The sequence below is a fragment of the Morchella sextelata genome, assembly GCF_020137385.1.
Source record: "Morchella sextelata strain SCLS chromosome Unknown scls_5, whole genome shotgun sequence".
In the NCBI taxonomy this organism is placed as follows: Eukaryota; Fungi; Ascomycota; class Pezizomycetes; order Pezizales; family Morchellaceae; genus Morchella; species Morchella sextelata.
Genome location: NW_025408620.1, coordinates 2150749 through 2176399, shown reverse-complemented (window position 1 = coordinate 2176399; position 25651 = coordinate 2150749). Strand labels below are relative to the sequence as shown.

The window sequence follows — 25651 nt, the reverse complement described above, 5'->3', positions numbered from 1 at the left end:
GTCACATGTGTCCAGTTTTCACTAAATTTAAGGTAGAGGCTATGTGCGTGTGGGGAAAGGGTCCGTGCCTTACGTCCTAAAAGTCCCTGTCCGCTACGTATCAATTTCTAGCAGCGCAGTCTCTCGCCAATTGCAAGAACGATCTACTCTACATGATACATTTATTAATAGCTTACACAAGTAACCATTTACATGAAGCCTGTTTCCTCAAATTTAAAACCTATTACGCCCCGTACGAGGAATTTCGAGTTTTGCTTGGTTTCGAAAAGTTCCTCTGAGGCTCAACTCAGGCAGTGGCGGAATCCACAAAACATGAGTTCAGCCGCATCATAGCTTATGTCATCCAATATCATCATGCAGGGAAGCATTTAGCCAAGTCACTTTTCCTCTACGGCTCATGCATGTCTCGCCAGCCAAGCCTCTTGGCAACGGTTTTGGCCATCCTTGCACCCCTAGCTGCAGTTAAATCTAACTATTTCATTTACATTGCTATATCACCACCACAAGCCGAAATAAAACAGCACACACCCCTCCCTACTCCACATCCCTATACAACCTCACCGGCGTCCCATTCGCAGGACTCAGCGTAAGCGCAATATTCGTCAACACCTGCTCCCTCACTATATCCGCATCCTCCACGGCCCTAAACTCCTGCACCATCCTCACAATCGTGTAACTCGCCGTAATCAGTGCCATTTGCTCTACCAGCATATTAGCCACAGCCCCACGGCCACTTCACTCACTCAACAAGAGCGGGGTAAACTCACGTCCAATACAGATTCTCGGGCCGCCGTTGAACGGAAGATATTCCCACGCCCGTGGCGTCATCTCACCCCAGCGCTCGGGACGGAACTCGTCGGCGTCGGCGCCGTAGATGTCGGTGCGGCGGTGCAAGGCGTACACGCTGTACACGATACGGGAGCCCTTCGGGACGAACATGGGGAGGTCCCCAGAGGGGCCACCGCCGATGGGTAGGGTGGTGTTTTTGTTGCAGACGCGGAAGTTCATGGGGAGGACCGGGTATAATCGCAGTGCTGGGTGGGGTAGGCAACATGTTAGCATTTAACAGAATGGGTGAATTCAGGACTTGAATTACCTTCGTTGATCACCCACTTGAGGTACCGGCAATCCTTCAATTGCTGATAGTTTGGTAGCTCTTTCCCAACTTCATACAATACCTCCTGCCTCAGCTTCTCCCAAACCTTCGGATTCTTCGACAGCAGCCAAAACACCCACGACAGTAATGTTGCCTGCATACAAGTCAGCCAATAGAGTTCAGAACCCAGCCCACAATACTAAACCCACCGTTGTGTCCCTGCCTGCGATCATAACGCTAAGAGTCTGATCCCGCAACACCTTCCGGTCCTGTGTAGCCTGCGCGAGCTCTTCTAGGAACACATACTTCCCCTCCTCCTTCTTCTCGGCCCTATGTCTCTGGATCGCGCGGTCGACAAACTCATCCACATAGTCATGTATCCGCTTGAGCGCCTTGGGCAGCCTGCGTGGGCGATACAGATGATGGTACCCCCACACTATAAGCCGATACCCCAGCGCCACCTGCACATAATCAAAGTCGTCCTGAAAGCTCTCGCCCTCGCCGTCGCCGCCACGCCTGCGCAGCGAAAACACCGACTCCCCAAACAACGAGTTCGTCGACGTGTCCATGGTGTAGCTTAAAAAGAGCTTATGCAGCTCCACGACCTGACCCTCACCCGGCGCCGTCAGAATCGAGAGCAGGTCCTGGAAATGTATCTCGAGATCGTTAAGATCCGAGATCTGGTCCTTGACAAACTGCGGGCGCAACAGAGCGCGTGCGTGTTCCCAGACCTTGCCATCGCTCGTGAAGATGCCGTCGCCCAGCAGTGCCGAGAAGGCGTCGTGGCGGATTTTTCCGAGCTCCCAATCGGCGAAGTTGGTGGCGAGGACGGTCTTGATGATCTCTGGTTCAATGCTAACAATGACATGGCCTATGAACAGCGGGGAAGAGTAGACGCGTGTATTACCGAAGCGCTGGACCTGGGCGATGAAATGGTTGATGTGGCGCTTTGACGCAGCGGCGCGCGCGAACTGGTAGACGGGGATGATGCTGAAGGGGAAGACGGCCGTTGTGAGGTGCACCTTTGGGGGGCGGCAGTTGTGTTCGCGGGCAAATTTGGCATTGGCGCGATAGGTAAGTAGGTTGTGGATCAGAGGCCTGAAGTAATAGGGACAGAGGATGGCAACAAGCGCCCAGAGGAGAGTTGTATATGCCATTATCGGTGCTTATTGGTTTGATAAGGCGGTATCTTGGTTCCCGGGACCAGTAGCTTTATAATGGACCATGAGGCCATAATTGTTCGGGGGTCGGCCGCCGGGAGTCCGTGAGGTCAGGCCAGGCAGGGATGGCCCATAGTTATTATTATGCTCTGTCCGGGATACTCTTTTATGCACTTGTAATTATGCGAGTAAGTAATCGTAAGTGATCTACACGAAACAGTTCCATCGAGCGTCGAGAATTTCAAGATATCAGAATCTATGGTGAAGTAGGCATATGGGGGGGCCACCTTATTGAGGACCACACCGATAAAGCCCCCAAGCCCCCAGTGTTGCACCATAGAGGAATCTTTTCCGATTACTCAACTTATCCCTGACTGTGTTCCAAGTCTGGGTTTGGTTCTTAGTGAGTCACTCGGCTTGTGCAACCCGACGAAACCATGTCCTTGGGCGTGCATACACCAGGCACCCTCAACAAAACGGATATCCGGGAACTATAGGGGCCATTATTTAGCATAGAGGACTTTCAGAATCACATAACGTTGAGATTGTAGACGTATGTATCGACGTCATCAATTTCCGGGAAAGATCATTGATTGATTAGTTTATTGATAGATCAGGGCCCTCAAGAAATACGGGCTATGGCCATTGATTTTCTGTTCAATATGTGTAAACTATATTGGCAGCCGTGAGTAAGAAATCCATTGCTGATTTGAATGTATGCGATGTGCTTTTGTAGGAAGAAAGCCACTACTTCACAGCGCTGCGGACGTGGTATGTCTGATATTCACCTCACTTTGCTTCGCCGCACGATTATTGCCCGCTCGATCCCCCCACAGGTTGACTGAGCGGATGAACATATAAGAACGTAAATTACAATCGAGTAGACCGGAAGTAGAGCCTGTATATAAAGTCCCGGTTTGGAACAACCGCATGTTGAGCTTGGCGCACAGCTTCTCACTCGCGTCCTTCTGGGATGTGAATGAGAGCCCCAGGATCCAAAGCATCGAGATGGCCGGTTGGTATGGAGTCGGAGATACTTAGAAAACCATGTTATTGAGCTTTCAAGATGGGCATGATAGATGAAGAGGGGGCATTCCCCAAAGAAACAGCAAATCTCCTTCATAGAGGGATTCACCGTCCACCGATCAGAGCTTATGAATAGCGAGTCCTTTGGGCACGATAATTTCTCGGAAGAGACATGTCGCTTATGTGGTAAGGGTCTCTCTACAGGGTGGGTAGTACTGTAAATAGAAGGTGATTTGCTTCGTGTTGGTGGCCTGGACTTGATTCGTTCCCGGCGTATGGATTAGCACGGGCACCAGGACATGGAAGTATGCGCATGGTTATAACATCTGATGTACTATGCCTAATCCTAGCTTGAGCCGGAATACGTTGAACCGCCATGAGTCAAACATTATTCTTGTCCTACGTATGGCGGGGTAAGTGTGGTACTTTTGACGGTGGGTGAGTGAGTGATATTTCATGAATGGCTGGTACCGGAAACAGAAATACTCGTCGGCGTTGTCTCGAGCTGCTGAACGGAGTAATTGGATGATGATGATTATGATGGTTATGATGAGGAGGATAAGATGGAATGAGAACCCGTACTACGGTTTAACTGTTTCGGCAACGTACCGAGCCTGCCTTTGACCAGTACGTTTCCTCTGAAGATTTCGCTTGCCCCACTCAGTCATAGAGCCGTGTCTACTTGTATGTAGCTAGTATGCAGCACTGATGCACCACAGGGTGACGAAATTGACTTAGTATAAAGTAAGTCTTCTACTAACGTATTTTCACTTATGCTCCCTCAGAACGTCGTTTTTGCTCCCAAGAGACTTCTAAACTAACTTCTTAGGTATGGATGCCACATATACATTCAACTTAACCACCATCCCTTCTTCTAACCCCCGGTGTGGTCCTCTGGGAGGCAGAGAATTCATTCGGTACTCTGTTATAATTGCGCTATCCCTTCGATAGCAGTAGTTTAATGAACGAGAGGAGGTTTCCTTTGGCCAAACAGTCTTGATCTCATGCTTGGGACGTTGCTATTTCATTATTTCCTCGACACTCAGGCGTAGAATTCCCGTTTCGAAGGAAAGGTAAAGGATTAGTACTATGCGGTCCGGATATATTATCGATCGATTATCTCACTTGTTGTAGTTTAGGAGGAACCTATTGTTTGCCGATTATATCGAAAACCATTTTCACAGCGATCGAACGGAGATTGCAATTGAGAATATTTTCACCGAGTGCCCTGGAATTAATCAATAACTCTATCCCTCAAGTCTCCATCTCTTAGCTATAAGATTGGACGTACTTAATTTTTATACTCCGTAGAAAAGGCATCAATATCTGTGCCCTCACGTACGCGGCTTACCAGATGTTAGAAGAATAGTAAAATTAAATTTATACCGGGAACCGTTATATGAGCAACTGCGTCCCCGATATCATGATCGACCATGATAGAACCGACAGACGGGTCCCCAATCGACACTTTAAATACGTCTCAACAAATCACACCAGATACCCGCGCCCAACTCAAAATGTCCACCCACCCCCGCCACAGATGCTCCATTCCAATACATCCGGCTCCACACCCGCCATGAAACCGGTGAAAATGCGGCCGAACCGAATAAAATCAATGCCCGTGTATAACCCAGCTTATTATTCCGGCTGCGAGTATTCCGGCCCCCTGAACTCAAGTACGGCACTCTACCCAATACCACAAAAACTGGAAATAGCTACCCGTGCTCAGCACCAGGAACATCTCATTAAGAGCACCTTATTATCAAATCTCAGGACGATACCATTTCATCCAGCGCCCACCACAACACCCAACCCCACAAACAAAGACCCCACACCACGACGGGGTGTGACAATCCGGGGGCTCAGTCATTTCCCAACGTTACGAGCACCCAACCCTAACCCTGCCACCAAGACCGAATTTTCAAAATAAATTCCAGGAATCATTGATACTGTCGTGTTCGGTCATAGAACGATGAAAGTGGGGCATCCCGTCCGCTCTGCCATACCCAAACATCGTATCGCCTAGTTAGTACTGCAGTGGGTGACCATGTGGGAATCCTGGGTACCGAACTCTTTTGTTGATCTTTTCTTTTTTGTTGCCTGGTGGTGGTTGGTGGTACTTGTTGGGAGCGGTGGTTTTTTTTTTTTGTGTTGAGGTTTTTTTTCTCGTATTCGAGGGGTGGTGGTGACTCGTGAGTGATGATGCTAGTGGGGGCGGTCATGGAGGTTGGTGGGAGAAAAGTGCAAAAAAAAAAAAAGGAGTCACAAGATCAACATTAGAACTTACTGCCTCGGCCACATGTGATCAAAGTATTTAGAGAAAAAAGAAGCACAAGTGCCGCAACGAAACATTAATTACAATCATTCACCGTCACCCTCCATCACTCGGATTCTACGTGTTGGTAAGGAACCGCCAAGACTTTCACTATTGGCCTAGCTAGATTGAAAGGGCGTTTACGTCGGTGATAGAAGGGACGGCGAGGTCTTTGGTGGTGGTGGTGGTGGTGGTGATACGGGCAGTTGGTAAGTAAGTCATGATTGATTGACGCCTGAGGTGGTTGAGCTCGGCCTTGGGTTGATATCAGGACTTGATCAGCTTGATGCTCGAATATAATCCCCACTTTGATAGATGCCAGATGACGGACGGTCTTCTGCATATGTAAGATCTCGGGAAAAAAACCTAATCTAATCCGACGCCATTCAGTCTAAAAAAAAAAAAAAAAAAAAAAAAAGACTCGGACTCCTTCTGTGGCTGTGGTGGGCGTCATGTATTATCACTCGGGGCCCTCCGGCCTAACAGCCCGAAAAACCGGCCCCCCCGATCACAATTAGGGGGATCTTTAGGACTACGTACATAGGTCCCAGGCCCTCCCCACAGCCCCGGAGCTAGCTGTTTCTATCCCGTTTTCAAACCTGCCGTAGGCGTTCTGGGATGATCTAGAGAATAATTTGCATCAATCAAGCCTGCTGACGGATGCGTACTGCTGCTGCTGAGCGAGAGTTGTTCTGCAGGCCTGTACTATAGCTTCTCGGTGTTGTTGATGCGTAGAGAGACTTGCTGACCTGAGACGACGTCCCGGAGGAGGGTATCCGGTGCATGCAGTATATAGACGTTTTTGCATTTCATTTCAGAGCTCGTATAGGGTTTTTTTCTTTAAAAATCCATAGATTCCAATTCCAAGTGCTCGTGTTCTGTGGCCGAGTTGTGATTTGCCCATATATATCTGCGCGCCCAAAGAAAGAAATCCATCCACCACCAATCAGCGGTGATTTGGTGCGCCTGAACAACTCACTCAACCCCGCTGAATCCCCACCATATATCAACCATCCACCATCACCAACACCAACAACACCAACACCAACAACGACCATCATGGCCTTCACTAACCACGCACTCCCGGCCGAGCTCATGCTAATCATCGGCGAAGGCGCCACCACCCGGGAGCTCTCCCTCCTCTCCCGCACCTGCCGCACCCTCCACACCGTCTTCGCACGGCAGCTCAACCAGAGATTCACGGCCGGCGTCGCGGACATCGCCATGTGGGCGGCCGCCCACTGCCGCCCCGCCACCCTCGAGCGCGCCATCGCCCTCGCCATCGCCCCCGTCTCCGTCATCCCCGACGGCCAGGAGCGCCTCCGCACCCATCTCAAGCACCGCCTCTCGCTGCTTCTCCTCCTGAACACGGCCGGCGCCGCCGCGGTCTCGACCGCGAGGGTGCTGCTGTGCCACGGCATCGGTCCCGGCCGTGCGCGGGCATACTGCTACGACAACCCCAGCGAGGAGTCGTGCATGTACCGCGCGGTGCGCCACGGGGACCTGGCGCTGGCGCGGCGCCTGCTAGAGGAGAGCGACTGCAATGCGTTTACGGCAGGGGGAAACGAGGCGTTGCTGCGCTTTGCCAGGGCTCGGAGGTTCGAGGTGCCGATGGGCGCGAATGTGGAGGAGATGATACAGCTGCTGGTGGATTATGACCCGCAGCCGGGACATCCCACTAGCTACCCGGGTATTCGCCCGGAGAACCAGTGGAAGGTGGAGCAGATGCTGAGGGTCTCAAAGGAACCGGGCGCGCTCATATCATGGATGCGTGGGTGAAACAGGAGCGCGATGTAGGTGCCGCCTTTTTTTCCTGGTGGTGGTGGTGGTGGTGGCGGTGGTGGTCAGGGACAGTTGGCTAAAGATATATACTGCTACTAGTACGCCCAATATTGGAAACGGACTCGAGGTGAGCTAAACTAAAATAAGCAACTTATCATCAACACCAGTAATATAATGCTCAAAATCGCGATATTGCCAAATGCCGTCAAGGCGGTTGGCGGCGGGGCAGATTGTATGCCAGATCGTGAAATCGTTGCTGGTGGCCATGGGGAGCTGAATATAGTATACAGTATATAGTTAGCCGTCATGTTTATCCTTCAATATCACAAAGTAAGAACCGCGCGCACTATCTATAGCTAGCTCTGGCCGTCTGAGTCATTGCAAAGCCTTGACATGCACCGCAGAAGCAGCTGCCAAGAAGTTGAAGTCTCTCATCCCTAAACAGTCATCTATCTGCCCATGAACCCCCGGCCCCGCGCTCTATCCGGATCGATACTTTGCCTCTTGTCACCCGCCGGGTGGTGGTGTTCTTCGTCGATTGTGGGTGGGTGCCAGCAATGTCGAGGCGTCCAGTGCAGTGAATGTGGGTTTTTTTTGCATAGTACCCCAAAACTGTAGCATGCAATAAAATAACGGGGGTATATAACTATGCTTGTTGATGATGATTCGGAAGAGGGGAAGTCTCTCCCTTTTATCCTCCTCCTCTTCCTAAAGCCACGTGACAAAGACTACATATGCAACACTTTTATCGAATATGAGGAGATCGACCTGTATATATAATTGTTATATCATAACCCACGCTTACTGCCTTCCCCATTCCCCGCAAGTGCCGCCGGGTGGCATCTTGCGATGCTCCCTCCACAGCGCTGACCTGTTTATCCTTCCCAATTAGCAGATGGAAGATTCGTAATATCCGCATCGCATGCCATCAGCAACAGTCTTCTTCCCCATTCGTGAATGACGTTATACAGTTAGTTGGTTTGTATCGGTTTCATCAATCGGGTGGTTGATGCGAAGCCCGTGGGTTAGGGTTATCCACCACCACCCCCCCGGCCCCGCTGCGACCTCCCTCCTATATAAAAAAACTCCGCACCGCACCCACACCAAGACTATTCCTTCCAAGTTCCACTCTCAACCACCTCCCCTCCCCCGCACCTCCCAAAACCCCCCACCACGCAGCAAAAGAAAAAAAGTCCACAAAAGAGTTCGGTACCCAGGATTCCCACATGGTCACCCACTGCAGTACTAACTAGGCGATACCGAGCACTGAAGAGTCACTGATTTATCAACCCTTATCTTTAAAAAAAAATAGAGACGTGGAGTAGCAGGGTTAGGGTTGGGAGCTTTGTTAAAAAAAAAAAAAAAATGACTGGATTTATCCGAAAGAAGAAAAAGAAAAAAAAAGGAATGCAGAGTTATCTTGAATCCCGGGGGGGGGCGGGGGCGTTGAAGATGTGATGATACTAATTAAGTGCTCGCTGAATTAAGTCGTTCTTTCGGCATGCACCCGGGCTCTAGTAGCCGTGGAAATGCATCAATTGTGGACGTTTCCCATACAAAAAGGTGCGAGATACACATTATTTGATGCAATAACCGCAATACTACAATGTGTTAAAGGCATTCCTGCCCCATTACCGACGAGTTGATTACAGATGCCCTTTTCCGTGTTGAATGCAATAAATTACGACCTTTTTACTGACGACTTTATATTTACTTGTTAAGGGCATATATGTTAAATGCAAAAAAAAAAAAAAAAATTACCACTTTGCTGACGACTTTAGCTGTGAAAGGCATGTTAAATGCAAAAAAAAAAAAAAAAAATTACGGCTTTACCGATGTATTTTCCTGTTAAAAGAAGACTTTACTGATGGTTTCCACTAGTGTTTCCCGTTTTCTGCCGGAAAAAATCAATGAAGCCATGCATGCTTTTGGATCTAGCTCGAGATATAGCTAGTAGAGTCCTCAAACAGATTATTTCGATGAGGCCGATCATCCATCAAATGTTGTCTGACATCAATGGGCTTGTAACATTTTGGGGGGGGAATAGAATTTTAATCTCGGTGGATCTATTGTTTGGCATCTATACATGCAGGATATTCCGGCTTTATGATCCTGTTATAATAATATATAATAGGATGCCTTGCGATGAATCCGTTTCATTGGCGATGGCCAGCTTGGTCAATCATGTGAAGCATCACCGCGGCGCGGTAGCCAAAATTTATCCCCCCCCCCCCCCCCCGGCCCCCCAAAATGTGTATATGCTCAGAACGCGTGACCGGTAGAGGCATCAGTAATATCGTTGGTAAAGTCGTCTGTAAAGTCGTCCAATTTTCCCTTCAAACGACCTTCCCGACGGCTTTACTGAATATTCTAGGTACACATTTCCACGGCCCCTAGAGCCCACTATCCCTTCCGCTAGCTGTTTTCAAGGGCCCCCGATCTAATCTCTAGCCAAGCTGGGGGGGTGGGGGGGCGATATATAAGTATTACTATGCACTGGTAGCATTATAAAGGTTCTTGCTATATATCGATCGCCAGCTTGAGCACTGCTATATATATCACCCTCTAGATCTCAAAGGACAGTCTCGCGATGGGGTTGTGGCCTATACCAATTACCCAACCTCTTCCGGCAGTCGTCCTTTCCTCAATTCCCGGGACGCTCGGACAGCGGCAGCCCAAGCTAAAGACTTGCGAATCGGGCACCGGGACAGATCTAGAGTAAGCTAGGGATAGCCAGATGTTTTTTTTTTTGCTCTGGTACTTGCTTGTACATGTGACCAGGTTATATGACAGCCGCGTTGAGTCAGTATATATGTATTTGTAGCTAGCTAGCTAGCTAGCTAGTAATTGATACCGGCTAACTATTTTTAAATTCTTACAGCTGGCTGCATAGCTCACGCACTGTTGTTAGAAATCATGGCGGGCAACAAACACCTGCAGGCGACGGCGGCGGCGGCGGTGGTGGTTCTGATCAAGATACAAGTGTCCCCGATACATCCCCCCCCCCCCACTAGCTAGCTAGCTAGCTACTGAATGAAGCTCGGTGAAGATTAGTAGTACCTACCTATCTTCAAGCTCCGCTCCGCTTTGAGCGGTGCATCTATACCAAGACAACGTCTCATGGTTTTGATTTCTGAGTATACGGGGGCGGGGTGGAGAGTGGGAGAGTGCATGATAGGGTTGGTCTTAATTATGACTACTAACATGAAAAGAGACATACAAAACAAAAGGCCCCTGGCGGGATGAGAGATGAGATGGGATGGGAAGGGGACATGGTCTACTAAGCTACGCTACGCTGCTAATCTAGCCTAAGCTACATGTTGTAGGTGCATGCATGATGCGTGTACTAGTCTAGGGAATATAACCAAAGCAGTAAACAAGCAGAAAGGAAAGAAGGAAGGAAGGAAGGAAAGGAAGAGGGCTATAAAGCGACAGCTGGTATCTAACATAAACACGTACAACGCACTCCAGATATAAAAGCACACATAAGCCACCCCCAAACAAAAAACGCCCGCCGAAAAACCACCCCTCACACTCACCCCTCCGCCCCTCACCCCCCGACCCGCCCCCGCCCCCGACACCCCACTAATCCTCCATCGCCACCTCCGCCATCCCCCTCTCCAGCCCCACCACCCCCGCCACATCCCCATCACTCCTTCTCCTCACCATGGCGCCCGTATGACTCCTACTATACCGCCCCTCCACCTTCTTGGCCACCCTAAACGCACTCACCTTCCCCATCCCCGCGGCCCCCAACCCTCCCCCCATCCCTCCCGGCCCCTTCCCCACCCCCATCCCCCCCGCACCACCGCCCATCCCCACCACCCCCCCTCCGGGCCCCTTATACACCGGATCCCTCCTCCGCTCCCGCGACGTCGCCGCAAGACTCGGCTTCATCGACAGCGACAGCGACGCGGCGAGCTGGTCGGCCAGCAGCGACGGCGACCGGTCCATCTCGTCGATCCAGCGCTGCGCGGCCTCGATGCTGTCGAAGCGGCGGCGCAGGAAGTCGCCCGTGACGTCGAGGAAGGTGCTGTGGATGTTGATGGGGTGGCGGTACATGTATTGCAGTGCGGGGGGGAGGGGCTCGGTGCTGTGGCTGTCGGTTAGTTTAGTTTTAGGGTCTGGGGGGCGGGGGGGCGGGGGAGAGGGAGAGGGGGAGGGGAACCTCAGCATGTGCACGCCCTTCTGCGGCCCCGACGAGATTGCATATATCGCCGGGCCGTTGCCCGTCTTGGCCAGGCGCACCCTGAAGTTGTTTTCGTACGGTCGCGGGGCCATCTGTCTGTCTCTCTGTATCTCTCTGTATCTATCTCTGTGTATTCGTGAGCTGTGATGGTGGTGGTGGTGAGTCCTCTTTGTTTTAGGGAGAGAGAGAGAGAGCAGGACGGACAGAAAGCAAGAGAGAGCAAGAGAGAGCAAGAGAGAGCAAGAGAGAGGGGTCCAGCCAGAATCGATATCTCTCGTGACGTGGTGTGCGGTGCGTGTGCGTGTGCTGCCTGGGTGCGTGGTAACAACCGGCCGGCCCTGCATGCCGGTTGCGGGGTAAGGGATGCGACGAGCGACGAGCGACGAAGAAGAAAGCAAGGCCGTGCTGGGTGTTGCTGTGTTGCTGTGTTGCTGTTGCTGGGTGTGTCGCTACGGCTGGCCTGTGACTGGGCGCGACACCGGATTAATGGTCGGACCGGTTGGGATGGGAATGCGAGGAGTGGGCGGGTGTGCAGTGCAGTGCAGTGCAGTGCAGTGCAGTGCAGTGAGAGAGATAAGGCACGGCATATAGAGAGGTAATGATAGGAACACCGGTAATGATCACTGCTGCATGCTTTACTGGCTGGCTCGCGGAGGCTAGTGCGAAAGGGGCGTTTAGTAACGTAATGGGAATACACCCCCCTACTACTATTTATTACGATTACCATTTATTACCATTACTACTTATTACTATTGCACATCCAACAGAAGCAAAACATCAAACCGCACAGACACCCGCCTACCGACATACCACCCATTAGCACCACCCCCACAACCAGACTCAGAACCACCCACCTGCGTAGTATCACCCGACAGCACGCCGCCTCCGCATCACCGCCTCACTAATCGGGCCCTGGCCTACCCACCCCACAGGTACTTCTTTATACATCCCCATCTTCTGCCTATTTTTGACGTCAGTTATCTTTCAGATGTAGTGTCTAGGCTTAAGCTGTTGGTGTTTCCCACCAGCGTGGAATCCATCATACTCCAGATATATATTGCTTACTCGGATTCTCTCACCATCCCCGCAATACAGAAGACCCAGGCTCAACTCCTCCACGGCCAAGGGAAGCCAACCCAGCACCAGTGGCAAATATCTGTAACCGGCTAACTTGTTCGGTCGATCATTAACGAACTTGTGGCGGGTGGGGGGTTCCACGACCATGATCGATCCTAGCTTCTTGGATCACCGGTTTGCCGATAAAACACAAGCGAAATGCAGCCTCCGACCGCAAGTTCGCTCACGTTTGAGAGAGTGAGATAATACTGTCCAATGTTCTATTTACGACCTCTGGGTCGATATTGCAATGTCCAATCTATCTACGAAGTCAATTATTTACGATAGTACATGTATCTATGGATCTAGATACTTATATATCAGCAGCCAGTGCAGACTATCAACCTATGAAATCGGATGCTATATACATAAATTTATGTATGTTGCATCCCTTCCGGCCTCGGGAGTGGCTCTTTGTCCAGATGTACATACTCTATAGCAGTCCTAATAGAAGAAGATTAACCAATGATAATGCTTCCTGACCACAACGAGGAAGATTATACTATTTAGATAGATAGACGAAACAAACAAAGCAAGGGGCCTATTACTAGCGCATATACCTGAAAGAATACTCTCAAACACCCGGGAACAATTGGGATAGACAGTCTAAGGAGTCGAGTTCTAGACACGCCTATCTTTTGACGATCAGTAGATGTGGTACCTGCAGAAGTCACATGTCGATCATCGAGATGTAAAAGTTGTGGCTGGGGATAGGTTTTTGACCTGAGACATACCGCGTCCCATATATACCAAAGGTCAGAGCACTGGCCATGCATGAGTTCCTGGTGTATTTTGCAGCAAGGTAGATATATAACCAATTACGCCGGCTTCTATTGCCCGTTAGAAGAGAGTAGCCGAATACATAGACTACACAAATTGCCGGGTATTAGCTTTGCCCCGATTCGATCCTGTATGAAGGAATATCTTGTGGTAGTGGGACCTTGGAAGTGGGACCGAGGAGTAGGTGTTGCTGATGGATCAACAAAAGACGATTTCCCAAGGGTTGGGATATTGCCGGAGGTGCCCGAAATCTGAGTTTATCCAGATCTGCAAGTATCTAGTCCGACCTACTAGTATCGAGTTGGGGAAAAACAGCATGTCTACGTACCTCCGCCTGTTCCTGGTTTCCTTTCCTTTCATTGTGCTTGGTGGGTGGTGTTTTATTCATCGCCATGCACCCTTGCTTAACGTCCCTGCAGCAGCGCTTGGTCCAGAGCGAGATCCGGGATAGACGGCAGGTCAGCAATAATTCCTTTTTTGCAATTCAAGATCATGAATCGAGAGAGGCGATCGATGTCTTTGTGTTGTGGTAAGCTGGGAAGGTTCCGAGTATAGGGAATTATTGCTGCCAAGACTCAATTAGTACTTAGTAGTCGAGCGATGCTTTCAAAGGAACTAACACGATAATATAGTGCTGCACAGCACTCCTGACTTCTAGCCAAAGTCAGTTCAGAGTAAACCAATATCGCCATAAGATCCACTTAAGCTTCCTTTATCCCCCGAGGGTGTTAGTTCCTAGTATGATGTTTCTTCTCTGCGGTTACCTTCCGGAGTTTTGGCCGAGGTTTTGTACCATTATCTGTTGATGATCCTAATGGCGCGCTTCGGAGGAAGCACGGAGGTGTTGCGTCACGCAGTTTTTTTTCATGTTTTTGTAAATAGGTGTCCTTCGAGATTCGGTCGTATAAACTTAGTGACCGAAAAGCTAGATTCGTCCTGATGTTGCGTTCGGTCTTTTGCGATAAGCTTTACAGGCCGTAAATGTGCTTGTGTAAATACATGAACTCAGCAACTAGCGCCAAGACCCTAGCTCGAGTGACTGCACATGAATACTTCTAGCGTGTATGCCAACCTCACCCCTCGCTTCCTTCAACCACTCTTCGTCCCTTCTCTCCCTCTAGCGACCCTTGCATGTTCGGAGATATCATTCAACGTTCCTGCATGGTGTAAGACATACACATGCGGCCCGGCGGTGTTGAGATCTGTCCGAGACGATTGAGATGTTGAACCTTGGGATCCCTTCGCCTGAGCTCTGCCAAACTCCGAGACAGGTGATCTTGCTCGAATCGGCTGAGATCGGCAGTTTATCAGGCGTAAGCCAAGTCTGCGTTGTTTGCCTGACGGGGGGGGGTAAGCAGCTTTTATCATACAAAGGTATAGATCCACAGAAATCGCTTGCAGCAACTATGGCTAAGAGCTGATGTGTATGTATTGTACACGGATGTTTGTCGCAAGAGACATTTCTTCGACATCCCACGTTAAACGACGCCTGATACACCCCGTCTTAGATGCACAATCACTTCCCGGGAAAGTTTTAGATTCCGTCAGGCACATGTTTTTCAGGTGAGTTTTGATGAAAATAATGCATAAAGGCACAAGTGTAGACCTAAGGAGACGTGGAACATGGGATGAGCATATATTCAGGATGAAGTTTGATTTATTATTACTCCAATCTTGCTAACTAACTACTATGATAACCGCTCCTTGCTCCAATTGCAATACACATTAATTACTGTTATAACCAAATTATCCCCCTTTACTGCTGACCAAATAAAGAAAAGACCTATTATACGAGAGAGGCAAACGACGATAGAAAAATCCCTCTAGAGGAGGGAAGCAAGGGCGATGCACCCGACATTGACAACACCATTCTAGAAAAGGGGTTAGTATAGATTATGGCAATAAGAAATGCAAAGGAATGATTACCTGAGTGTTATCTCCCTGGCAACAGGCAGCTTTGGCATCGCACATCTTGTTGACTGGTACTTGCACTGTACGAACACCCAGTTAGCATACGACTTGAGGCGTTCAATTCTCCCCATGGATATCTTACCAGCCAAGGCGGCCACGTTGATGGGCGAGCACTGGACACCCAAGTCACCGCTGCCAAAGACGCTTCCGAGGAGCCCTGCACTGGTGGTGTCTCCCTTCTTCTCAACCTTGTTGCAGCAATTGAGCTGAGAATTACCGCAGGTCCGGGTAGCCTGCTGGATAGTGAGGTCACCCCTGACCTTACCGGTGTTAGAAGCAGCGTTGCCTGCGTTCTGACCGTTGTTGCCGACTATCTGGTCCCCGGATCCATCGTTGCCAGAGATTTTGTTATTGTCGTTGTTGTCGTTGTTGTCTCGACGGATGTGGAGGGGGGAAGCGAGAGTGAGAGCGACAGTAGCGAGGAGGGCGAAGAGTCTGAACTGCATGTTGAATGGAGACTTGGAGGTTTTGTGATTTGAAAGGTTTGAGAGTTTCGAAGAATGGGAATGTAGATGGATGTGAAGGTGTGAAGATGTGAGGATGTGATGATGAGATGAGAAGGGAAGTGCAATATGGGAATATAGAAGACTTATATACTAAGTTTAGGTCTGGAGGTCGATATACGGAGGAGCTTGGTTTTGTTGTTGTATGGACGAATGTTTGTTTGCAGACGACTAAAGGAGATTATGCAGCGCGAATCATGCCAGAGCCGGTGTTGCGGGGGTTGACATACCTACCTGCATACCACAATTTTAGGTTGATTGGGGGATGGGGTACTAATCTCATCGTCAAATCTGTAGGTATGCCGCTGCAACGGTCGTCTGCATTCATTTGATGACTTTCTGGTCTTGCTGTGGGTAAGTACGGACTCGTTCACCGGCGTTACTTCATTTAATTACATCACGAGTAGTTTAATCTGAACTACGATCGCAATACAGGATTCTTAGTAGCTTTTAGCATGCATTAGGAAGAGAGCCGGGCGAATGCTCAGTGGGGTACAGGACTTGTTTCCCGAAGAGGACTTTTTCGTTGCGTTACTCTATCATTACCTCATATGATAGGCTATCTCTGGGGATACTTTTATCACGAGTTCAGAGCTATTTGAGCGCCGTAGTCATATGGAGGAAAGGCACCTGGTCACGAATCACGATAAATCCTGAACTGGAACAGATCCTTACTAGATGAGGAAATGGATATGCGTATGTGTACGGAGTTTGACCGTTGCGGAAAAAGGAAACCTTTCTCTCGACCCACTGGGACGGTTACGCTGTTAGAGAATTATGAAATCGGAAGATCAGCAGCGAAGACATGTGGACCTCACGTAAGGGCGCGTGCCTGCGCACAGTAGGGACTCTTCAAAACCAAATATTGGGTGGGGGCAGTAAGCGATCTACTTTCGCTTTTGGTATGATCACCGCATTCCTTTCATGAATACCACGTGCGGTCATGGATTATCACTCGGTCACATTCCCGCCGTTCCCAGCACAATTAGTTCTCGAGTTTAGAGATTGTCTATATTGCTACCCATCAAGAGAATCTACAGGATCCGCTATGACAAAATCTAACGTTTACAATAAAGAGGCCTTCGCAGTTGTCTCGCCCAATACAAAAGGAAAAAAACACACAAGAAAAATTGGGATAATTGAGACAATCTGTTTGGGGCACGCACACCTTGCACACCATGACGGACTCGATAGTTCACATCTAGATAAGCGACGTAAGAGCAACACATCCGACGTTTGCGACACCGTTCTATTAAATCTGTTAGTACGAGCATGGCGAGAGGAATGCGAAGGGGGGGGTTTTACTTGGTTGTTGTCTCCCTGGCAACAAGCAGCCTTTGCGTCGCAAGCCTTGTTGATTGGGACCTGGACTGTTTGATAGTAAATTACGTTAGCTTCCAATTCCGCTGTATCCAATACTCAAACAAGAGAGCTACATACCACCGATAACGGCTGGAAGATTGATGGGAGTGCACTGAACACCCAAATCGCCACTGCCAAAGACGCTTCCGAGGAGCCCTGCACTGGTGGTGTCTCCCTTCTTCTCAACCTTGTTGCAGCAGTTGAGCTGGGCGTTACCGCAGGTCTGGACACCCTGCTCGACAGTGTAGTCACCCTTTACAGCGCCCTTGTTGGCCGCCGCGTTACCAGAGTTCTGTCCTTTGTTGCCAACGTCTTGGTCACCGGAACCATCATTGCCGGAAGCGGTGGTCTGACGGACGACAAGAGGAGAGGCGGAGACGGTAAGCGCAAGCGCGAGCAAAGTGAAGAGGTTGGAGACAAGCATGGTGAATATATGCGGTGGTAAAAAAATGGAGAAATATTAAAATAATTTGAATGCTAAATGAGTGTGGTGGTAGCGATGATATGATGGTGAGGAAGGAAAGAAGATAGAGGAGGAGAATATTGCTGAGTTTATAAAGGTTTTCATTGATTAGGGCGAGCGCGATATAGGTATGAAGATTCGGATGTTGGTGTACTCCTTGCTGCAATACTTTCTCATCTTAAAATTTGGAACGCGGATCTTGAATCAGCCTTACCTCGATTTTCATTATCAACATAACCCTTCGTTAATTTTCAAAATAGAGCGCCCGAGATCTGCAGCTTTACTTCTGGATTTCCTAGTAAAATGTCTAATCTTCCTCTGGAACGATACGGCCCTTACATGCTATATTTGATACGGGCGTATGTCCCCTTAGAAGTCGATACTAGGGGCAGCGGCATGTGCTCAAGAGGAACTGGCCGGTCATGATGTGAAGTATACGACATCTAACAAGTACTTCTCAAGAATTAACATGCTCTGAAATAGTTTCAGGGAAGCAGACTTTTCATTTGCGGAGAATTCATATACTCTAGCGCGACTATGCAAATTATCATTGAGCCTTAACTATGTGTGCAACCTTAAAGTGACAAGTGGCGGAGAACACGGGTTTATGTGTGTGTGTCTGGGAGGTTATGGTCGAGTCTATCAGGTTCGGAGGAGATTCATTTGCCGTACTCGTGCCATGCTGAACGCATTGGGTGATTATCCCATCATGGAGTCTTGTCTATATTGGAAAGTATCAACAACCTCCCTTCTTAGAATCGAGCATCGGTGACTATCAGTCAACTTTTTGGCAGCTCAAAGTTACATGGCAGGGACACACGTGTTCTGGGATCTCGGGCCAACTACAAAAATGGCCAATTGTGCAAAAAATAGCAAGAGAAAACACGAGTCAGGTAGCTTCAAGTTTTTATGAGGTGTTAAGAATTAAAATTTATAATGAAGGCTATGAAACTCTTTAAACAAAGAGACGAAAAATATATATAAATTGGGAACACCACCCGAATATGATAATCCACTTTGGCAAAGCCGACCATCCAACTCTGGAAAATACCGCAACCACTATCTAAATGAGAGAGGTGAGGGCAACACATCCAACATTGACAACACCGTTCTATCATATCAGAGTTAGCAATTATCAGAGCGGGTGTCAAATAGGCAGAGATTACCTGAGTGTTGTCTCCCTGGCAACAAGCGGCCTTTGCGTCGCAAGCCTTGTTGATAGGAACCTGAACTGCGTAACTGTCAGTCTGAAACCTCCAAGTACTGCTGGAGATTCTGGATACATACGAGCGATCGCAAGAGGCACGTTGAGAGGGGTGCACTGCACGCCGACATCACCGCTACCAAAGACACTACCCAAGACACCGGCACTTTTGGTATCACCCATCTTCTCGACCTTGTTGCAGCAGTTAAGCTGGGCGTTTCCGCAGGTCTGGACGCCCTGCTCGACGGTGTAGTCGCCAGAGATCTTTCCCTTGTTGGCAGCAGCGCTGCCACTATTCTGACCGGAATTGCCGACCCTTTGGTCGCCGGAGCCATCGTTGCCTGAGGCGACTGTCTGGCGGTTGATGAGGGGAGAAGCCGCGACAGCGAGGGCAAAGACAAACGCGAGGATAGCGGAGGGATGCATTGTTGGTATGGGGGTGGTTTGGAAGGTGTTGGTGGAGGTTGAAAAGATTGTGAGTCGCGGTAAGTTAAAGAATGTGGGTGAGTATGGAAATGCGAACGTGAGAGCTGATAGTGGGAGCAAGAAGATGTAGCGGAAAGCCGGGATTTATAGAAGTTGACGTCGTATGAGCACTCATATGTTTTGTTTGTTCCGCTGCAAAAACACCCTCCTTATCGTCGTGTAGGAGGGGATCTCACGATGCATGTACCCCTTCATTGCTACATGGTATCATTTCCGAGATAATCTGCAATGCCCACCTGCTAATGAATGTAGATACTCATCACATATCCGCCAGTGCAGTGGACGAAATGTGCACGCCCATTCTCTGCATTTAATAATCAAATTCTTCAAGTTGAATGAAGTGTGACCCAACCAAAGTTCAATGATAAGTGATTCAACAAAGTATACAGAGCCGCAAGAATAGCGACGCTTAGGCTCCACATATCCATGCCCAACAATCTTTGTTAGAGAAGTGTTTCATCCTCGAAAATGTTTAAATTCCGTCCGAGGGTTGCATAGTACTTAAATCTGCAGAAACATACAGCCGTGAGGTACGAACGTCAAAAACTCTATCAACATTGACAGAGCTCTAAGCATGGACAGGTCTACAGAATCTTATGCAACAGGGTCCCTACGCAGGATGCGTTTTTACTCATACCCGATCACTCGACATCCAACTCGGATCGTTTCTCCCTTCATGTCCAATGAGCTTGGCGTCGGGGGTACGACCTAACCACTGAAATCTGCTCATGCGGAAACTGGTAATTTTCGGGACATGGCGAACTTATGCAAAAAGAAGTAAAATACCATTATGTCTAATTTTCCCATTTTTACCATCCCCTCCCCCCCCCAAACATACTAAAAGACGATTGTGAATCGTTGAACGTTCATTCAGCAGATACTGAGCCAGTATCTACCCGGTGTTTAGTCCAAAGACATACATAAGTACTATTGCCCCCCCTGGGAATTGTTCTCCTTTGCGGAGAAAATTTAATCGTTAGTACATCGAACAAAAACGTTCTAAATACATGTATGTTTACTACAGAATGATCTCCGCTAATTTTCTAAACACATGGTACTTAGTATATACACAATCTCCCAAGAAGCAATATCCAAGACAGCCTCGCGACGAAGGGATTAGAAGAATCACCGCAGGAACCCAAGGGGTGCATTAGCGCCAAGCGGAGCACCCTTTGCAGATCCATCACCCCGTGATGCTGACCGCAATCTTATAATTATCAATAACCAATATCCGAGATACCTGCCTACGGTGCTATCCAGGAACGGGTAGCTAGGAGGTAAGTGGTGGGGCTGGCTGGCACACGTGATACATTCATAGGCTATCACTCGATTGTGTTTTCTTGGCAATGATATCAACCGTGAAAGATATCAGAACGGGCGCTGTATAGAATCTATTAAATTTGAATGGCCCATAAACGGAACGAATTTTTTGTCCAAAGGAAGGCGGGCCGGCTGATCCTAGGGTACAGCAAGGGGGAAAGATCGACAGTCCATGAGGGGGGGATTGGTCCAAGGCTAAAAGTGGCCCTAAGGAATACGTATATCCTAAGGGTAAGGTATCGATACCGGCAATATCAAATATAAAGAAAGCTCCAAGAGACAGGTAAAGAAAAAAAAAGAGGCAAAAGAGTTCGGTACCCAGGATTCCCACATGGTCACCCACTGCAGTACTAACTAGGCGATACGATGCTTGGGTATGGCAGAGCGGACGGGATGCCCCATTTTCATCGTTCTATGACCGAACACATTGACATTGATGTTTTTTAAATTTTTATTCACAACCTTTTTTCTGTGTGGTTTGTGGTGACGTTGGCCACCCCCCGGGGGGGGGTGAGCGGTAGACGGTTAGTCCGGTTTAGAATCGTGGCGCTTGGGCTGTTTATAGCGGCGTGATGGATGTAGCGCTGAGGGAGTAGTTTCCAGCATGTAATAAGATTCTGATTCCACGCCATGACTTCTCTGTGGCTGAACCGACTGAAAGTCACTTTCCAGGCTACGGGGATCGATGCTCGCCACCAACCCGACTAATTAGGAGGGATATAATATCCCGGCCCCAGTTCAGCAAGTACAATTCGGTACTCAAGAGGTTTCGCAATTAATCTCCCAGTTCCGGAAGCCAGAAACCAATTGAGCTCGCGCACGAGTGATAGCACATGATTGCCATTAATTGCGGAGTAAGTATTCATCTGAGTTGGGTTTTAATCCCCCGGTTAATTTGGCATATTGATATTCTGGGCCATGGTATACGTAGCCTGGGAGGCTTAATGTTGCGGGGTATATCAGGAGTTACATACTACGTCGCTACGTGCTCTATAGTAATTCGTATGAACTCCCTTGCGTGGACTGATTATAGAGATAATTGCACACAGCTGCACATGTGAAACATGTAGCACACTCCCGCTTCTTTAGCGGTGGACATTAATAGGAATAAGCAAAGCATACTGTAGATGGCTGTTCACAATAAGTACAGACTACCAAACCACAAAACACAACTTGTGTATTGGCCCATCCCCGGTGTCCTACGTCTCTTCCGATGAAACCTACTACTTCTCAACCTCGAACCAACCCAGGTGATAGGTAAGTAGTACAAACATCTCAGACCATGAACCCCTCATCGATAGATCTCTAAGACTAATACTCCAAGATCCACTTCAAATCCTGCTGAATCCCATTTGGCATCCCCGAAACTGGCAAATCCCTCGGCGGCAAGTCCACCTCGCCGCCAATCCCCACCGACAGATCTTTCCTCGCCACGCTCTGAATCCTGCCATGAATCGTCGGCGGCTTCCTACAGTACAGTCCCACGTCAGCGTCAATGATCGATATCACCAGAACTCTCCCTCACGTACCTCGGCTCCATAATCGCCTCCTCCAACGTCCACAGCTGCTCCGGCGGCGGTGGGGACATCAACGGCTTCGCAAGCGCGTTAAGAACGCCCGAATCATCCGGCGTATCCGAGAGCGTCATGGCCAGCTCCTCGTCGCCCTCGCCGTCGGCAAACACCATGGTGAACTGGTCGCCGTCGGGGCCGGTGGGGCGGATGTTCCAGCCGGAGCCGTGAGCGGTGAGGGAGAGGACGATGTGGCCGTTGCGGACGGTGAGGTAGTTTTTGACGGCGAGCTTGTCGCCTTTGGTTATGATGGCGGTGCCAGCGACGGGGGCGATGTGGGACATGGTGGGGTTTTCTGTGGGGTGGTGGTAACTGGTGTTGATAATGGGTAGGAGGTTATTTGGGAGTAAGTCAAGTAGGGTGTAGTTGTACTTGCATGCTTCTATATATGTCGCTGTGTGCTACGACATATCTCCGTGGGCGTGGTGTTGATCTGGGGGTCCCAGGAATATGAGTGACATAGCTCCTACGTAGAATACGTCAAGAGCAGTGCACTGGTAACGAAGCCAATAGAAACAAAAGATCGGCAAAAAAACAAGATCAGCGTCTATAGCTACTAGCCAGAGGTAGTAGCTATGATATTTTCAACGCTGCTCACAGAGGCCACTGTACTTTAATTGTATCGATCAAAAGTGCAACCGTGAGAGCACATGAGCTATTAACTGCGTCTACCTGATTACACCAAGCTCATCTATGCTGGTTAGTGGAGGATGATCTTTCCTTTTTTTTTTTTTTTGTTGCAACGGCGGCTTAAAAGGTCTAATAATTCTCTTGTGTGACCGGCCGCGACTGTCCTGATCAAGAACTCCAGGTCTCTAAATAACCTTACTATGCAATATGTTAACCATTTAGACGCAGATCCATCTATGCCCATGCCCATGATTGCGGCCGGCCCCGAAGAAAAACCCTTCATCTGGTTGGTCACCAGTTAAAAGTATATTAGTAAATTCTTTATAAACAAGCGTCCCCGATGTGAAGAAATTCAACCGGATCTGTGAATATGCACATCCAAAGGGGAAGGGGAGGTGATTTCGGTGTTTATAAATATCTACAATTGATGCGAAATATTACCACATCTTAAGAGGCTGTAGAATGCGGTACATAAGTAGCGAATTGGTACGACCTTAATTGCATTGCCAGATCGTCCAAGCTGTGTCACGAAACATCAATGCACCACAAATATTGACACCGGAAGTCCTGTAATTCCATGATCGCTACTTACCGTCAGCTAAACAGTCTCCTATTATTATTGACATGTTTGTATTATCTGGGGAGGTCAATTGAAAGATCCCCTGCGTATGCTATGTACCGCCAAGACACATCTCCATCCAAATTTAAAGTTGATAAACCATTATTCGGAATACGATGTTATAGACATTTCCCACATATAAGACTTTAAATCTGGTTGCTAAGGCCTGTATCCCTTAGGCGGTCAGGCAGAATTGCAATGTGTTACCGAACTTGATATAGTTAATGTTATTACCATACGCTAGAGAGCTCCACCTGTTCTACTAGAGACAGTGAGAGAATGAACAGTTCCTGCGTTCAACTGAGCACATTAGCCATATCAGGTTCGGTAACACGTTGCGATTTGGCCTGACCGCCTAAGGGATAAGACTCCACATCAAATAAGCGTTTTTACTTCGGTTAAGTCCTCGTAATAGTCCATTTTCGGATAAGATGCCAAGAAGTCATCGTCTTGAATTAATACGAACGGATTGGTGAATAAGTACTCATGATCATTGATCCTGTTGTGTTCGGTCATAGAACGATGGAAGTGGGGCATCCCGTCCGCTCTGCCATACCCAAACATCGTATCGCCTAGTTAGTACTGCAGTGGGTGACCATGTGGGAATCCTGGGTACCGAACTCTTTTGCTTTTTCTTCTCTTTTTCTAGGACGGACCCTGGGTGGGGGGCGCTTCGGGACAACCGCATTCATGCGCTCTCACTCGGCTCTTTTGATTAGAGAGTTTTGGGTGTTGAACGGAAAGTCGGACAGGTTGGGCGAGAGTCTGGTACCAAGACTTGCAAGGATGCAGCGAATAAGAGGTGCAGGACATTCTTCGACTTTTTGTTCACCGAGCTTTATGTCGCTATAATATGTATGACTATATTACGATGTTAAATGATTATTTCCTTAGCCTTTAACTAATTAGCGAGTGTATTTTTCGTAGGAAATGGGAACAGCTTGATAACACGAAATGATAAAGCTCTATTGCTACATGTAACTAATCCTAACCAAAGGATGATGTGAGAGAGAGAGAGAAGGAAAGCGAAGCTGGTTGTGACGTAAGCCCTCGCTCGCTCACCGTGGGTTAGGTGTAGGACACAGTTTGGGGGGTCACGTATTTCTCAACACCACGATCCTCCTCAGCCCATGTTCCTCTGCTGTCATCGACAAAATTGTTGCTACAACATTTTCTCAACACAAGATGTTTCGTCGATTTGTTACACAAGGGGCCGTTCGTTCAACTAGGATCCAGCCAAGGATTTACCCCCGTGGCTTTATTCAACATCGCAGTCTTTTCGTTTCTGGACAGGATGAGGTGCCCGGTAGTAAAGAAGAAGAATCCGGACGAAGACGGATGCATGCCGCGCTCGAATCTCGCGTATTCCGCCTGGAGGATAATCTTATCCAAGTGTCGAAGGTATGGAATGAATGTAAAGGGAAACCCTGGTAAGGAATCCCAGGCTTATTGACGGTGCCTTCTAGGATATTGTCGGTATAAAAGGTGAAATGGGCGATTTAAAAAATCAAATGAGAAGAATCGAAGCCCAAATAGTTCTAGTTAATTGGCAATGGACGATTCTCCTCGGAATTCTTATTATTGGAAGTGGATCAGTAAGCGCCGAAGCGACACTTGATATTTGGTGTTGGTTGCTCACATGTCCGTTGTAGATTGCTCTTGACCGGTACCGCTATGTGTCGGCTCTTTCCCAAAACAAAGAAAAAGGGAAAGAAATGTGAGGGAACGGGGACTACGCTGGGTCGATTCTGTCGTGTGTCGAAGGCTACTACATAGTAGGGCCTTTTTCCCCCCTGTTTCGTGGACGAAAGAATAGTTGGGCGGAAGTCTTTTAGTTGGTTGTCGAGAGTTGTGTATTCATCTACAAAGCCTGCAAGTGGGGCTATATCTATTTCAGAGCATATGGCATGGGGAATACGTTGTAGATGTGGCAATGAGGAATAATATCGAATCAACTAATATATACCCTGGTCTTATAATCTAGTAATGATTTTATAATGGCCCTCTGTATAAATTAACAGCTTTTCCTCGGCCATGTGCTATGCGAGGTTTGGGAAAG

The 25651-nt window shown here is 48.6% G+C and overlaps 9 protein-coding genes across 9 annotated transcripts; 3 read left to right on the top strand and 6 right to left on the bottom strand.

Moving 5' to 3' along the window:
• Positions 1-534: 534 nt before the first annotated feature.
• H6S33_011118 (uncharacterized protein) lies at positions 535-2253 on the bottom strand (the record flags this gene model as incomplete). Its single annotated transcript, XM_044842512.1, has 4 exons — positions 535-701; positions 768-1034; positions 1097-1250; positions 1306-2253. 4 exons carry the CDS (start codon positions 2251-2253, stop codon positions 535-537), a joined length of 1536 nt encoding a protein of 511 aa, XP_044697048.1.
• A 261-nt stretch (positions 2254-2514) lies between these two features.
• H6S33_011117 (uncharacterized protein) lies at positions 2515-4160 on the top strand (the record flags this gene model as incomplete). Its single annotated transcript, XM_044842510.1, has 8 exons — positions 2515-2522; positions 2773-2809; positions 2874-2920; positions 2993-3027; positions 3119-3275; positions 3633-3695; positions 4021-4026; positions 4112-4160. 8 exons carry the CDS (start codon positions 2515-2517, stop codon positions 4158-4160), a joined length of 402 nt encoding a protein of 133 aa, XP_044697047.1.
• A 2495-nt stretch (positions 4161-6655) lies between these two features.
• Positions 6656-7519, top strand: H6S33_011116 (uncharacterized protein; the record flags this gene model as incomplete). Its single annotated transcript, XM_044842509.1, has 3 exons — positions 6656-7286; positions 7340-7389; positions 7478-7519. The coding sequence occupies 3 exons, from the start codon at positions 6656-6658 to the stop codon at positions 7517-7519; spliced, it is 723 nt and encodes a 240-aa protein (XP_044697046.1).
• A 3444-nt stretch (positions 7520-10963) lies between these two features.
• On the bottom strand, positions 10964-11659 carry H6S33_011115 (uncharacterized protein; the record flags this gene model as incomplete). Its single annotated transcript, XM_044842508.1, has 2 exons — positions 10964-11471; positions 11547-11659. 2 exons carry the CDS (start codon positions 11657-11659, stop codon positions 10964-10966), a joined length of 621 nt encoding a protein of 206 aa, XP_044697045.1.
• Positions 11660-15286: 3627 nt separating this feature from the next.
• H6S33_011114 (uncharacterized protein) lies at positions 15287-15880 on the bottom strand (the record flags this gene model as incomplete). The annotated part of the gene is made up of 3 exons (XM_044842507.1): positions 15287-15334; positions 15390-15454; positions 15517-15880. The coding sequence occupies 3 exons, from the start codon at positions 15878-15880 to the stop codon at positions 15287-15289; spliced, it is 477 nt and encodes a 158-aa protein (XP_044697044.1).
• A 1258-nt stretch (positions 15881-17138) lies between these two features.
• Positions 17139-17723, bottom strand: H6S33_011113 (uncharacterized protein; the record flags this gene model as incomplete). Its single annotated transcript, XM_044842506.1, has 3 exons — positions 17139-17186; positions 17243-17307; positions 17378-17723. 3 exons carry the CDS (start codon positions 17721-17723, stop codon positions 17139-17141), a joined length of 459 nt encoding a protein of 152 aa, XP_044697043.1.
• A 1102-nt stretch (positions 17724-18825) lies between these two features.
• On the bottom strand, positions 18826-19392 carry H6S33_011112 (uncharacterized protein; the record flags this gene model as incomplete). The annotated part of the gene is made up of 3 exons (XM_044842505.1): positions 18826-18873; positions 18929-18993; positions 19050-19392. 3 exons carry the CDS (start codon positions 19390-19392, stop codon positions 18826-18828), a joined length of 456 nt encoding a protein of 151 aa, XP_044697042.1.
• Positions 19393-22083: 2691 nt separating this feature from the next.
• H6S33_011111 (uncharacterized protein) lies at positions 22084-22627 on the bottom strand (the record flags this gene model as incomplete). The annotated part of the gene is made up of 2 exons (XM_044842504.1): positions 22084-22240; positions 22302-22627. 2 exons carry the CDS (start codon positions 22625-22627, stop codon positions 22084-22086), a joined length of 483 nt encoding a protein of 160 aa, XP_044697041.1.
• Positions 22628-24777: 2150 nt separating this feature from the next.
• On the top strand, positions 24778-25313 carry H6S33_011110 (uncharacterized protein; the record flags this gene model as incomplete). Its single annotated transcript, XM_044842503.1, has 3 exons — positions 24778-24993; positions 25059-25187; positions 25245-25313. The coding sequence occupies 3 exons, from the start codon at positions 24778-24780 to the stop codon at positions 25311-25313; spliced, it is 414 nt and encodes a 137-aa protein (XP_044697040.1).
• Positions 25314-25651: the final 338 nt, after the last annotated feature.